General features: G+C 59.7%; 1 protein-coding gene across 1 annotated transcript in view; it reads left to right on the top strand.

Moving 5' to 3' along the window:
- Positions 1-12,110, top strand: part of HSPG2 (heparan sulfate proteoglycan 2) — a 40,538-nt gene extending 28,428 nt beyond the window's left edge. The window contains 37 exon segments of the mRNA XM_066334499.1: positions 56-194; positions 285-428; positions 503-637; positions 1,108-1,289; positions 1,365-1,557; positions 1,644-1,823; positions 3,516-3,601; positions 3,603-3,777; positions 4,056-4,248; positions 4,328-4,425; positions 4,922-5,188; positions 5,263-5,375; positions 5,459-5,606; positions 5,690-5,710; positions 5,713-5,805; positions 6,060-6,147; positions 6,234-6,267; positions 6,269-6,379; positions 6,449-6,460; positions 6,462-6,486; positions 6,489-6,548; positions 6,633-6,742; positions 6,817-6,840; positions 6,842-6,929; positions 6,999-7,097; positions 7,773-7,994; positions 8,378-8,610; positions 9,062-9,164; positions 9,507-9,641; positions 10,225-10,278; positions 10,372-10,447; positions 10,571-10,649; positions 10,750-10,768; positions 10,771-10,819; positions 10,932-11,002; positions 11,062-11,184; positions 11,661-12,110. Of these exon segments, the coding sequence (XP_066190596.1) occupies positions 56-194; positions 285-428; positions 503-637; positions 1,108-1,289; positions 1,365-1,557; positions 1,644-1,823; positions 3,516-3,601; positions 3,603-3,777; positions 4,056-4,248; positions 4,328-4,425; positions 4,922-5,188; positions 5,263-5,375; positions 5,459-5,606; positions 5,690-5,710; positions 5,713-5,805; positions 6,060-6,147; positions 6,234-6,267; positions 6,269-6,379; positions 6,449-6,460; positions 6,462-6,486; positions 6,489-6,548; positions 6,633-6,742; positions 6,817-6,840; positions 6,842-6,929; positions 6,999-7,097; positions 7,773-7,994; positions 8,378-8,610; positions 9,062-9,164; positions 9,507-9,641; positions 10,225-10,278; positions 10,372-10,447; positions 10,571-10,649; positions 10,750-10,768; positions 10,771-10,819; positions 10,932-11,002; positions 11,062-11,184; positions 11,661-11,824 (4,146 nt within the window). The 3' untranslated portion in view covers positions 11,825-12,110.
- The last annotated feature ends 208 nt before the right edge of the window (positions 12,111-12,318 follow it).

Below are 12,318 nucleotides of genomic sequence, written 5' to 3'. Positions count from 1 at the left end.
GTGGTTGCTGTGCATGGCTGGGTGATGCCACCATCTTCTGTTATGGTGTCTCCAGATTTCAGGGTCCCGGCTGCGGCTGTCACAGCTCTCAGTGGCCGACTCGGGAGAGTACGTGTGCCGGGCTGACATGGGCAGCGTCTCCCGCGAGGCCGTTGTCTCTGTCACTGTCACCTCCCGTGACAGCTCCAGCTACCGTGAGTGCAGCCACAGAGTGAGGGAAGATGCTAAGGGAAGATGGCTGATACGAGTGACCTCAAAGCCTCTCTGTCCCTTTGTCCCCACAGGTCTGCAGAGCCCCATCATCTCCATTGACCCACACAGCATGGCGGTGGCACCAGGTGAAGATGCCATCTTCAAGTGCCGCGTCCACGATGGCGCCCAGCCTGTCAACATCACTTGGCGGATGGGGCCTGGCCAACACCTCCAAGGTATGGTGGTCCCCAGGGTGGTCCTGGCATGGTCCCCAGGGTGGCCTTGGTGCTGATGGCTCCTCCTTGCCCAGACAATGTGAAGATCAGTGCCAATGGCTCAGTCATCTCCATCACCAACGCCCACGTGGGCAACCAGGGCGCCTACCACTGTGTGGCCTCCAACCGCTTTGGTGTCGCCAGCAGCGTCGTCAACCTTGTGGTGCAAGGTATGAGGTGGCCAGGGTAGCCCTATCCCTGTTTCCATGTGCTCCAGGTGTCCCCAGGGCACTGGTGTGCCCATCCTCATGTTCTCCATATGCTCCAGGTGCCCGCAGGGTGGTCTCCCTGTCACCATGCTGGTGTCCTCCATGTCATCCAGATACCACTGGAGTGATGGTGTCCCTATCCCCATCTCCTTTCCATGCTTCAGGTGCTCCTAGAGTGGTGGTGCCCATGTCCCCATGCTGATGTCCTTCCAGGGGCCCAGGAGTTGTGATGTCCCCATCCCCATGCAGATGTCCTCCACGGGCTTCAGATGCTCCTGAGATGTTGTGTCCCCATCCACACACTCATGCTCATTTCTTCCCATGCTCCCAGTGCTCCCAAGGGTGATGGGTACCCCTATGGCCAGGCACCTTCCAGATGCCCTTCATGGTGGTGTCCCAATCCCCACCCCAATTCCCTCCTCCTTCTCCAGGTGCCCCCACGGTGTCAGTGATGCCACCAGGCCCTGTGACAGTGAAGGAGGGTAAATCCCTGAGCCTAGAGTGCCTGGGCCGGGGCGAGCCGCGGCCACTGGTGCGTTGGAGCCGGCTGGGCTCTCGGCAGAAGGTGGAGCACCAGGTGCTGCTGCACATGGACAGCCAGGCCATCCTGCAGGTGAGGGGGCACCCAGGGGTGCCATGGGGCACCAGGGAGTGCCTGGTACTCATCCCCACCCTGTCCCCCCAACAGCTCTCACCAGCCAAGCCAGAGCATGCCGGGACCTATGTGTGCATGGCACACAGTGCCCTGGGCTCAGCGCAGGCACAGGTGGACATCAGCGTGGAGTCAGTGCAGAAGCACCCTGGAGCCCCCGAGGTCACCGCACCATCTACTGTCACCGTGGTGGCCGGGGACACTGCCACACTGCACTGCATGGCCAGAGGTATGGGGAGCCTAGAGGACAGTGGTGGAGAAGGGATGTCCTGAGCAGTACCTGACACCACAGTGATGGGCATGGTGTGGTCATAGGTGACCCAGTGCCCCAGATCGAGTGGTCGAAGCTGCGGGCACCCCTGCCCTGGCAGCACCGTGTGGTGAACGGCAGCCTGGTTATCCCTCGTGCCGCGCAGCAGGACTCGGGCCAATACATCTGCAATGCCAGCAGCCCCGTTGGTTCCAGCGAAGTATTCGTCACCCTTGATGTGGAGAGTAAGAAGGGGACAGCAGGGGTTTGGGTGCCCCTGGGTTCCTTCTGCCACCTCTGCTGTGGCCATCACCTGTCTTTCCTCTGCATATGACCACCTCCATCACCACTTCCACCCTTACATCCAGCCTTTCCTCATGGGACCCTCCTCACTCCGTTGCAACACTCATCCTCTTCCTCTCAAGCTCCTCTCAAGTTCTGTCACCAACCCTTCCTGTGGATATGTCCACCTGCTTGTCCATCCCTGTGTATGTTCCTCTCCACTTCTGCTCTCTCATCCATCTGTCTATCCATTCATCATGGCTCATCCATCCCATGGATCCATCCATGGCTCATCCATCCTGTATCAAACCCATCTCAATATCCCAGCTCAAACCCATCTCTACATCTCTGCTCATATCTCTTATCCATCTCTTCCTCATGGATCCATCCATCTCATTCATCCCAGCACACACCCATCTCTCTATCTCCTTACTCTAACATCCCTTTCTTTCTTGTGGATTCACCCATCACTCATCCATCACAGCTCACATCCATCTCTCCATCTCTGCTCACACGTCTCCATCCGTCTATTCCTTGTGGATTCATCAATCTCGCACACATCTGTCTCCCCATTTCCATACTCTTCCATTCATTTTGTCCTTGTGAATTCACCCATCTCTCATCCATCCTAGCTCATATCCATCGCTCTATCTCCTCTCATGCCTGTCCATCCATCCCTTCCTGGTGGACTCATCTACTGCTCGCTCACCCACTGCAGCTGACATTCCTCTCTCTGTTTCCTCTCACACCCCTCTATGCATCTCATCCTTGTGCATCCACCCATCTCTTGTCCATCTTAGCGCATGCCATCTCTCCATCTCCTCTCACACCCTTCCATCCATCCCTTCCTTGTGCATCATCCATCTCAGCATGTGCCCAGCTCACCATCTGCTCTCAAACTCTGCCAGTCATTGATCCATCCACCCACATATTTACATCTTGGTTGTAGATTCATCCATCACTTAACCAGCCCAGCTCACATCCATCTCCTAACTCTTCTATCCATCTCTTTTTTGTGCATTCATCCAACTCATCCATCCTAGCACACACCCATCTCTACATCTTCTCAACTCTCCATCCAGCTTTTTCTTGTGGATTCATCCATTGCTCATCCATCCCAGCTTACATCCATCTCTCTGTCTCCTCTCACACCTTTTCTCTCCATCCCTTCCTTGTGTATCCATTCATGTGATCCATCCCAGCATACACTAGTTTCTCAATCTCCCCTCAAATTTATCCATCCACTCCTTCCTGGTACATTCATCCATCGTTCAATCTTTCCAGCTCACATCCAACTCTAAATTTCCTGACTCTCGCATCCATCTTCTCCTTGTGCATCATCCATCTCATCCATCCCAGCACACACCCAATTCACCATCTTCTCTAAAACTCTCCAATCATCCATCCATCCATCCGTCCATCCATCCCTTCCTTCCCTGGTAGATTGATCCATCACTGTTGGTTATCCCAGCCATTTATATCTCCATCTCCTCTCACATTACTCTATCAACCCCTTCCTCATGAATCCATCTGACTCGCATCTGTCCCACCATATGGCCATCTCCATCACCCCCTACACCCCTCACCAACACCCCTCTTGCCCCGCTGACCCATTCCTGGCCTCGTCATGGCTGATGGCTCCTCCCATCCCGCAGCACCTCCATATGCGACCATCCTCCCGGAGGACATGGCAGTGCGGGCAGGTGACACGTTGCAGGTGCAGTGCCTGGCCCATGGCACCCCCCCCACTGCACTACACCTGGGACAAGGTGAACGGCAGCCTCTCAGCGCGCGTGGCCCACCGTGCTGGCCTCCTCCGCCTCAGCCCCGCAGCCTCTGCTGACACTGGCACCTACCGCTGCCTCGTCACCAACCGCGTTGGCAGTGCTGAGGCCTTCACTCGTGTGTCTGTCCATGGTGAGCCCATCCCCATCCTGGGTACCATTCGTGCTCCACACTGGGTGGTGGTAGCACCACCGGATGCCCTCAGAGCTCTGCATCCTGGCCAGACAATCCCAGTGCTCACGGGTACCATTGGGGCACCACATCCCACCTGGGTGGTGCCATTGGGTACCACCAGGGGTCTGCAACCCACCTGGGTTGTCCTGGTGTTGCTGGATACCACCAGGGCTCTGCATCCCACAGGCATGATGCAAGTGCCACTGGGTACCACTGAGGCTCTGCATTCCTTCCAGGTGATGCTGGTGAAGGTGGGGACATCACTGGTCCTTTGGTAGTGCGAGTGACACCAGGGAGCCTCATCAAAGGGGTGGGTGGCACTGCTGAATTCACCTGCTCTGTCTCCGGGGACTCCCATGCCCATGTGGAGTGGCTGAAAGAAGGTGGGGAGCTGCCTCCTACCCACAGTGTGCGAGATGGGGTGCTGAGGTAAGGAACACGGGACAGGGAGATGGGATGCTCACACTGGTCCCCTATGGGGTCCCTCATCCCGGCTGTGTCTCTGCAGGATGCCGGAGCTGGCATCGGGGGCCCAGGGCGTGTATGTGTGCCGGGCCAGTGCCCCAGGCAGGCAGGCGGAGGACCGGGCCACCCTCACTGTCCAGGGTAGGAGCATCACCCCAGTACCAGGGGACACATCCACCCCCTCACCTGTCCCCTACCAACAAGGGCACCCCGGGACCCCCATGTCCCCCCACTGAGGGGCACCCCAGCACCTTACATTTCCTTACACACACAGGCACCCTGATACCCCCCAATGCCCATGGTGACCCCAAATCTCTCCTCAAGCCCACAGGCACCCAAATATCCCTCACTCTTCCCCATGCTTGTAGGCACCCCAGCACAATCAGTCTCTCTCCACACCCACAGACACCCCAGTGCCCCCTATCCCCACACGCTTGACCACCCTGGTACTCCCCATGTCTCCCCCATGCTCACAATGACTCCTGACACCTCTGACCTCTCCCCATTCCCACAGCCACCCCAGTTGTCCCACATCCCCTCTCAGGAACCCCATTTCTTCCTATCTTCTACTCTGGTGCCAGACCTCAATGCCTCCCTGTGCCAGGGGTTCACCTCATAAACCCTGCTGTCCCCCAAGCTCTCCCCAGGGCCCTTATCAACATCCGGACTGCAGTGCAGACAGTGCTGGCAGGGACAACAGTGGAGCTGGAGTGCCTGGGCTTGGGGGAGCCCCGTCCCCATGTCACCTGGAGCAAAGTGGGGGGCCGCATCCGCCCCGGGGTGCTGGTCCGCACCGGCACCCTTACCATCAAGCAGGTGGAGCGGGCAGACGCCGGGCAGTACCGCTGCACTGCCACCAACGCTGTGGGCACCGTCCAGTCCCATGTCATCCTCCACGTGCAAGGTGAGCATGGGGACGTGGAGGTGGGGATGCACACTATGTCACTGCAGGGTGGTGACACTTCTGTGTGTCCCCAGCTGCTCCTCAAATCACCGGGCAGCCGGAGGTGAAGGAGGTGTCCCTTGGATCAGCAGCTGTTTTGCCGTGCTTGGCATCTGGCTTCCCAGTGCCAGAGATCACCTGGAGCAAGGTGCCGTGGAGGGGTGGAGGTTGGGTGTGGCAGGGGTAGTGGGGGCTGCTTGTGGGTGCTGACCCCCCTCTGCTGTGCCACAGCTGGAGGGGGAGCTGCCGGCAGGTGCCAGGGTGCAGGGGAACGTGCTGACACTGCCAGCTGTGCGCCCCGAGGATGCCGGCGTCTACACCTGCGTGGCCTCGAATCACCGTGGCCAGCAGACAGCTTACTATGTGCTGAAGGTCCAAGGTGAGGACAGACAGAGGCACAGATGGATGGATGGGAGTGGAGGTGATGTACGCCATCCCTCCTTACCCCCCCCATCCCTGCAGAGCACGTGGTCCCCTATTTCGGCAGTCGCCCCTCTCCTTCCTCCCCCTGCCCACCATCAAGGATGCCTACAAGAGGTTTGAGATCCTCATCACCTTCCGACCTGATGCTGCTGATGGTGAGCCCGTGTTCCCCACGTCTTCTGTGTCCCCCATCATGTCCCCTCCATGATTTCACCCTCCCTTCCCTGCCTTTATCATCCCTTCCCTTCATGCTCCAGTTGCGCTCCTTTATCTCCCATTCTCTGTGCACCTGAGAGCCTCCAGTTTATGGGGGGTTTCTCCTCCATTCTGGGAGGATTTTGGGGTCCCCTAGAACGTGTCCCCCACCTCAGGATGGGACTGTCCCATCTGATCCCCTGCCACCCCTCAGGGCTTCTCCTCTACAATGGGCAGCGGAAAAAACAGCGGTGTCCGAACTTCATCTCTTTTGGGTTGGTGGGTGGACGTCCCGAATTTAGGTGAGAACTATGAGTAGGTGCTATGGAAGAGGTGGAAGATGGGTGCCAGCACCCATCCACACCCCTTGTACCCTCAAAAAAATCAGGTTTGATGCTGGTTCGGGCATGGCCACCATCCGTCAACCCCACAGCGCTGCGGCTGGGTGAGTACCACACTGTGCGGCTGCTCCGCAACCTCACCTGGGGCTCGCTGGGCCTGGATGGGCACCCCGCTGTGAACGGCACCTCTCAGGTATCAGTTTGCGGGTGGGGGGGTGGGGGTCAGGGTGCTGGAGTTGGTGCCCACCTCTTGTGCCTGCAGGGGAAGTTCCAATGGTCTGGATCTGAACGAGGAGCTGTACCTGGGGGGTACCCCGACATTGATGCTGTGGCAAAGACAGGGCTCAGCCGGGGTTTCATGGGTGAGTGAGAGGTTTTGGGGGGCACCAGGGTGAGGGGATGATGGGCCTCATGTGACAGTTCTACCCATCTCTACCACCCCACAGGCTGCGTGCGCCAGCTCCGCATCCAGGGGGAAGAGGTGGCCTTTGGGGACATGGACCTGCAGGCACATGGTGTCACCAATTGTCCCACCTGCCAGGACCGACCGTGCCAGGTGAGAATGGAGGTGAGGAGGTGATGCCCACCCATCCCTGCCCACTGCTGACATCCATGTCACCCCTCACCCAGAACGGCGGCGTGTGCCAGGACAACGAAAGGTGGCACCTACGTCTGCCAATGTCCCCACGGCTTCACTGGCAGATAACTGCGAGTACTCGCAGGGCTTTGCAACTGTCACCCAGGTAGGTGACACTACTCCCTCCATGGGGATGTCATCCCAGGATGGGCACTCATGGCTTCTCACCCCACAGAGGCATGTGGGCCTGATGCCACCTGTGTCAACCGGCCAGATGGGCAGGGCTACACCTGCCGCTGCCACCTGGGCAAGACTGGGGAGAGGTGCACCGAGGGTGAGTGACACAGGAACACAGCTGGCACAATCCTAGGACATGAAGACGGGGTGGGATCAACCAGGGAAATGGAGACATGGCTGGGACCACCCTGGTGAAGTGGGTGTAGGATTGGTGACCACTCCAAGGAGATGGGGACATGTCTGGGACCACCCTGGTGACATGGGGATGGGGTAGGGCTGGGCACCACCTTGGGGACACTGGCAAGAGATAAGGATCAGCCTGGAAAGATGGGCTCCATGGGGATGAAGGCTAGGGTCCCATCCTGGGGATGTAGGTTGAGTCTCACCAAGGGGTTGGACATTGGGCTCCATTGTGGGGTTGGAGGCTGGGGATGAATGATGGGGTCCCATCATGGGGATGAAGGCTAGGGTCCCATCCTGGGGATGTAGGTTGAGTCTCACCAAGGGGTTGGACATTGGGCTCCATTGTGGGTTGGAGGCTGGGGATGAATGATGGGGTCCCATCATGGGATGAAGGTTGGGGATGGATGGATGGATGGATGGATGATGGATGGATGGATGGATGGATGGATGGATGGATGGATGGATGGATGGATGGATGTTGTCCCACCCTGGGGATGAAGGGTGTGGACGGACGTTGCTCTGAGGATGAAGCTGGAGGTCTTACCGAGGATGGGGGGGTCCGACACTGGGCACTGACTGGGATGTGCAGGTGAGGTGGTGAATGTGCCATCGTTCGATGAGGAGGGAGCCTTCATCTCGTACCCGCCCCTCACCAACGTGCACCATGAGCTGCGGCTGGAGGTTGAGTTTCTGCCGTTGGCACCCGATGGGCTCCTGCTCTTCAGCGCTGGCAAAGCCGCCCCTGTCGAGGACTTCGTGGCCTTGGCCATGATTGGTGGTCACCTTGAGTTCCGCTACGAGCTGGGCTCAGGTGGGTGGCACAGGGTGGGGGGCACTGTGGAGAGTGGCACTGGGAGCTGTGGGAGTAAGGGAGTGGCACAGCATTACCAGGGTTCACTGGCACAAAAGGGGACCCCCTGAGCCACAGTGGGGTCCCCAAGCCACAGTGGGGTCCCTGAGCCACAGTGGGGTCCCCGAGCCACAGTGGGGTCCCCGAGCCACAGTGGGGTCCCTGAGCCACAGTGGGGTCCCCGAGCCACAGTGGGATCCCCAAACATCACTGAGGTTCTTGGGAGTCACCAAGGTCCTTGGAGTTGTTCTGGTCCCCAGGCATCACCCAGGGCACATCTCAGGTCCATGAACATGCCTGGTTGTCCCTCAGCACCCCCTGTAACACCACCCCTCTCCCCACAGGCCCAGCAGTGCTGCGGAGCGCAGAGCCGGTGGCTCTGGGCCAGTGGCACTGGGTGACAGCTGAACGACTTCACAAGGATGGGACACTGGTGGTGGACGATGCCGCCCCACTGAAACGCTCCTCGCCTGGCAAGAGCCAGGGACTCAACCTGCGCAGCCCCCTGTACCTGGGGGGCACTGAGCCCCCCCTGCGCCCCCCCACCAATGCCTCTTTCCACGGCTGCATCGGAGAGGTGAGACCCCCCTCCCGTTGTGTCCCCTTGGAGGCCAGGTGACCCCCCTCACATGCCAAGGGGATTCCCCCATATCGGGGGCATGATCCTCTTGGTGGGGAGGGAGGTGACCCCCATTGATGTCCCCTTGATGGGGGGATGACGCCTCTTGGTGTTCCCTTGGGAAGACGACCCCGTTGGCAGTGTCCCCTGTTGTTGGGGAGGTGACTTCCCTTCACATCCCCTTGTTGGAGTTCCCTCACTGGGTTGGTGATGCCACACCTTGGTATGCCCTTAGTTTGAAGTGACCCTCCTGGCTGGGGAATGGTGCCATTGGTGTTCCCTTGTGGATGCCCCATTATTGGAGAGGTGACCCTCACTGGTGTCCCCTTTGCGGGGGTGACCCTGTTGGTGTCCTGGTTAGGAAGTGACCCTGCCAGCAGAGGGGTGACAGTGGGCAGTGTCCCCGCAGGTGTCCATCAGTGGAAAGCGGCTGGAGCTGCGGGAGCGGTTCCTGCGCAGCCAGGGGGTGCGGCCCTGCAGCCACCGCGCCCAGTGTCGGCCGGGGACCCGCGGTGAGAGTGGGAACGGGGGGGAGTGTGGTGCGTTTGCGCACGTGTGTGCACTGCATGTGCATTTCTGTGTGTGTGTGCAGTGCATGTGTGTTTGTGTGTGTGTGTGCATTCTGTGTGTGGACTACATGTGCATGCCTGCACTCTGTGCACTGCATGTGTGTTTGTGCGTGGCCATGTGCTGCTTGTGTGTGCACTGTGTGCATTTGTGTGTATGCACTGCATGTGTGGGCTGTGCACACACAGTTCACAGCTGTTCACTGCACACACCCTGCGGGGGCTCTGCCTATGCATGCCATGCACACTCACCCATCACCCCCAGTGACCATGTCCCGCTGTCTCCAGGCCCACGCTGCAAGGAGGAGGAAGAGGAGGAGGCCGAAGGCTGTCACCTCTCCCGGCCCTGCCTGCATGGTGGCTCCTGTGTCCATGGCTCCTGCCGCTGCCCCCCTGGACACAGCGGGGCCCGCTGCCAGCACCGTGAGGGGACAGCACAGGGCCATGGGGGGACACCTTGGGGACAGCTGGGGACACAGGGAGCATGCAGGGACACTGCCAGCACAGTGAGGGGGAAACACATGGAAGGGCAAGAAGGGACACCTGGGGACATTTGAAGACATGGAGGGGCATCTCAGGTCACTGGAGGACATGGGAGGGACAAAGGGAAGACAGGGGGACACCCAGGAACACAAGGGACATGCACACTTGGGGATACTTGGAAATGCCTGGGGACACTTGGAGATAGTTTGGGACGTGTGCGGACATGAGGGAAACTTGGGAACATGAGGAGATACTTGGGGCATAGGAGGAGGTCACTTAGGGACACCTGGAGGACACCTGGGGACAGGGGGGAGACACACATTTGGGGAATAATTGGGAATACCTGGGAATAATTGAAGCCATCCGGGGACATGGGGGACGCCTGAGGACACTTGAGGATATTCACTTGGGGAATACTTGGGGGTACCTGGGAACAGCTGGAGACACCCAGGAACATGGTGGGGGGACACTTGGAGACACTAGGGGGATACCTGCCTCCTTTTTACCCCATCTTCTCCCGCAGGTTCGGCACTGGCAGAGCTGGAGCAGGACTGGCAGGAGGGCAGCGGGGGTGGCGGTGGGTCCCTGCACCCATTTCCCCTTTTCCCCCCCCCAAAATGCAGGTGGGGTCCCCTCCTCCCATCCCCCCTGACACCCCATCTTCCCCCAGATGCCCCTGGGCAGTTCAGCGCTGCATTCCAGGATGGATCCTACCTGGCCCTTCCTGGGCACCTCTTCCCTCGTGGGTGAGTGACACAGTACACCCCGAACGGATGCAGCACCCCCCTGTTTCTACGGTGCTGCACTCCCCCCATGGCATCACCCCATTTTTGGGTGCTGTCCCCCAACACCCACCCCCTCCGTGGCAGCCCCCCTGAGGCTCCTGAGACCATCGAGCTGGAGCTGCGGACGCGCAGCACCCAGGGGCTGCTGCTGTGGCATGGCATGGTGAGACACAGTGACAGGGAGAGCACCAGGCTGCCAGACCCCCTCGGGGTGGGGCTCTGGGTACCCCCCCAGGTGCTCAAACCCCTCACTGTGCCCACAGGAGCCTGGCGAGGGTGGCAAAGCAAAGATTTCCTTGGCCTCGGGTTGAAGGATGGGCACCTGGTGTTCAGGTGAGAAGGCAGACAGGGTCCCCTGGCATGACGTGTGGCACCCAGGGGTCCCCTAAGCCCCAAAAGGTGCCCCCTAGGGTGCCCTGCACACTGACACCATGCCCCCCAACAGCTACCAGCTGGGCAGCGGCGAGGCCACTATCACCTCTGAAGACCCGGTCAATGACGGCGAGTGGCACGGGTGTTGGTGACAAGGTGGGCGGGGGTCTGGGCATGAGGTGGGACAAGGATGGGGTTGCAAGTGCTGATAGTGCCCCACAGGGAGGGCCGGCGTGGGCAACTCCAGGTGGACGGAGAGGAGCCAGTGAGTGGGGAATCACCTGGATCCAACATCATGGCCAACACAGAGGGCAGCGTCTACGTGGGTACGGTGGGACATGGGGCATATGGGGGGGACACGGGGGGATATGGAACATGAGGGGGACAGGTTGGGACACAAATGGACACAGGGTGGATGTGGGATAGATGTGGACCGCACATGGGGTGAATGTAGGGTAGATGGAGTGAGACATGGGATGACACATGGTATGGACGTGGGGTGGGACACAGATACAGAATGGGATATGGCATGGACACAGGATGGACATGGAATAACAGTGGGGATAGGACACCAGGAGGAACGTGAAATGGGACACAGGATGGACATGGGATGGGACAGGGTGGAATAGAGGATGGGATGCAGGGAGAGACTTGGGATGGACACACAGTGGGGCATGGGGTGGGGACACCTGATGGGACACAAGACAGACATGGGCAGATGTCCTAGGCAAGGACATGGGTGGGCCCAGCGGGTGCCCCCAACGGCTGTCCCCCACCTAGTGCCTCCTGTGTCCCCCCACAGGTGGTGCCCCTGACCCCCGTGCCCTGACTGCTGGCAAGTTCAGCTCCGGCCTCTCGGGGTGCGTGCGGGGACTGGCACTGGAGTCCGCCGGGATCCCCCGACACCCCATCGACCTCCGGCATGGTGCTGTGGGGGGCTCCCCTGTGCCCCCCTGCCCCTCCTAATTCCCCGCAAAACAGAGTTTGGGGGGAATTTGGCCAATTTTATTCTTTAAAAAAAAAATACCACCAGGAGGAAACGATGCTTCACTGCCCCAGGGTGACTCTGGGGTGGGGGGCCGGGACCCCCAGAAATGTTACACCCCCCTTCCAGCGGCCCCCCGAACTGTGCTGGGGCGGCCGGGGCCGCCTGGGTGCTCCCCGGGGTGGCAGCGGGGTGGGGGCGCAAAGGACAATCGGGGTGTTGGCGGGGACTTCCTCGCAGGGATAGTATTAAAGGAGAGACAACCAATGCGGCTGCCGTGTTTGGGGGCTGCGCCGCGGCAGGATGGGGGCACACGAGTGATGGGATGGGGGGCGTGAGGGTTGGGGGGCGCTGTGGGGATATAGGGGGGCTTTGGTGTTGGGGTGCAGGGGGGTATGGTATCGGCAAGATAGTTTGGGGGTGCTATGGGGGTATAGGAGAGGAGGTATAGGTGGGACGATTTAGGGGGCACGGG

Source organism: Sylvia atricapilla, chromosome 22 (assembly GCF_009819655.1).
Source record: "Sylvia atricapilla isolate bSylAtr1 chromosome 22, bSylAtr1.pri, whole genome shotgun sequence".
Lineage (NCBI taxonomy): Eukaryota > Metazoa > Chordata > Aves > Passeriformes > Sylviidae > Sylvia > Sylvia atricapilla.
The sequence above is the reverse complement of the archived record's forward strand: the minus strand, read 5'-3'. Positions and strand labels throughout refer to the sequence as shown.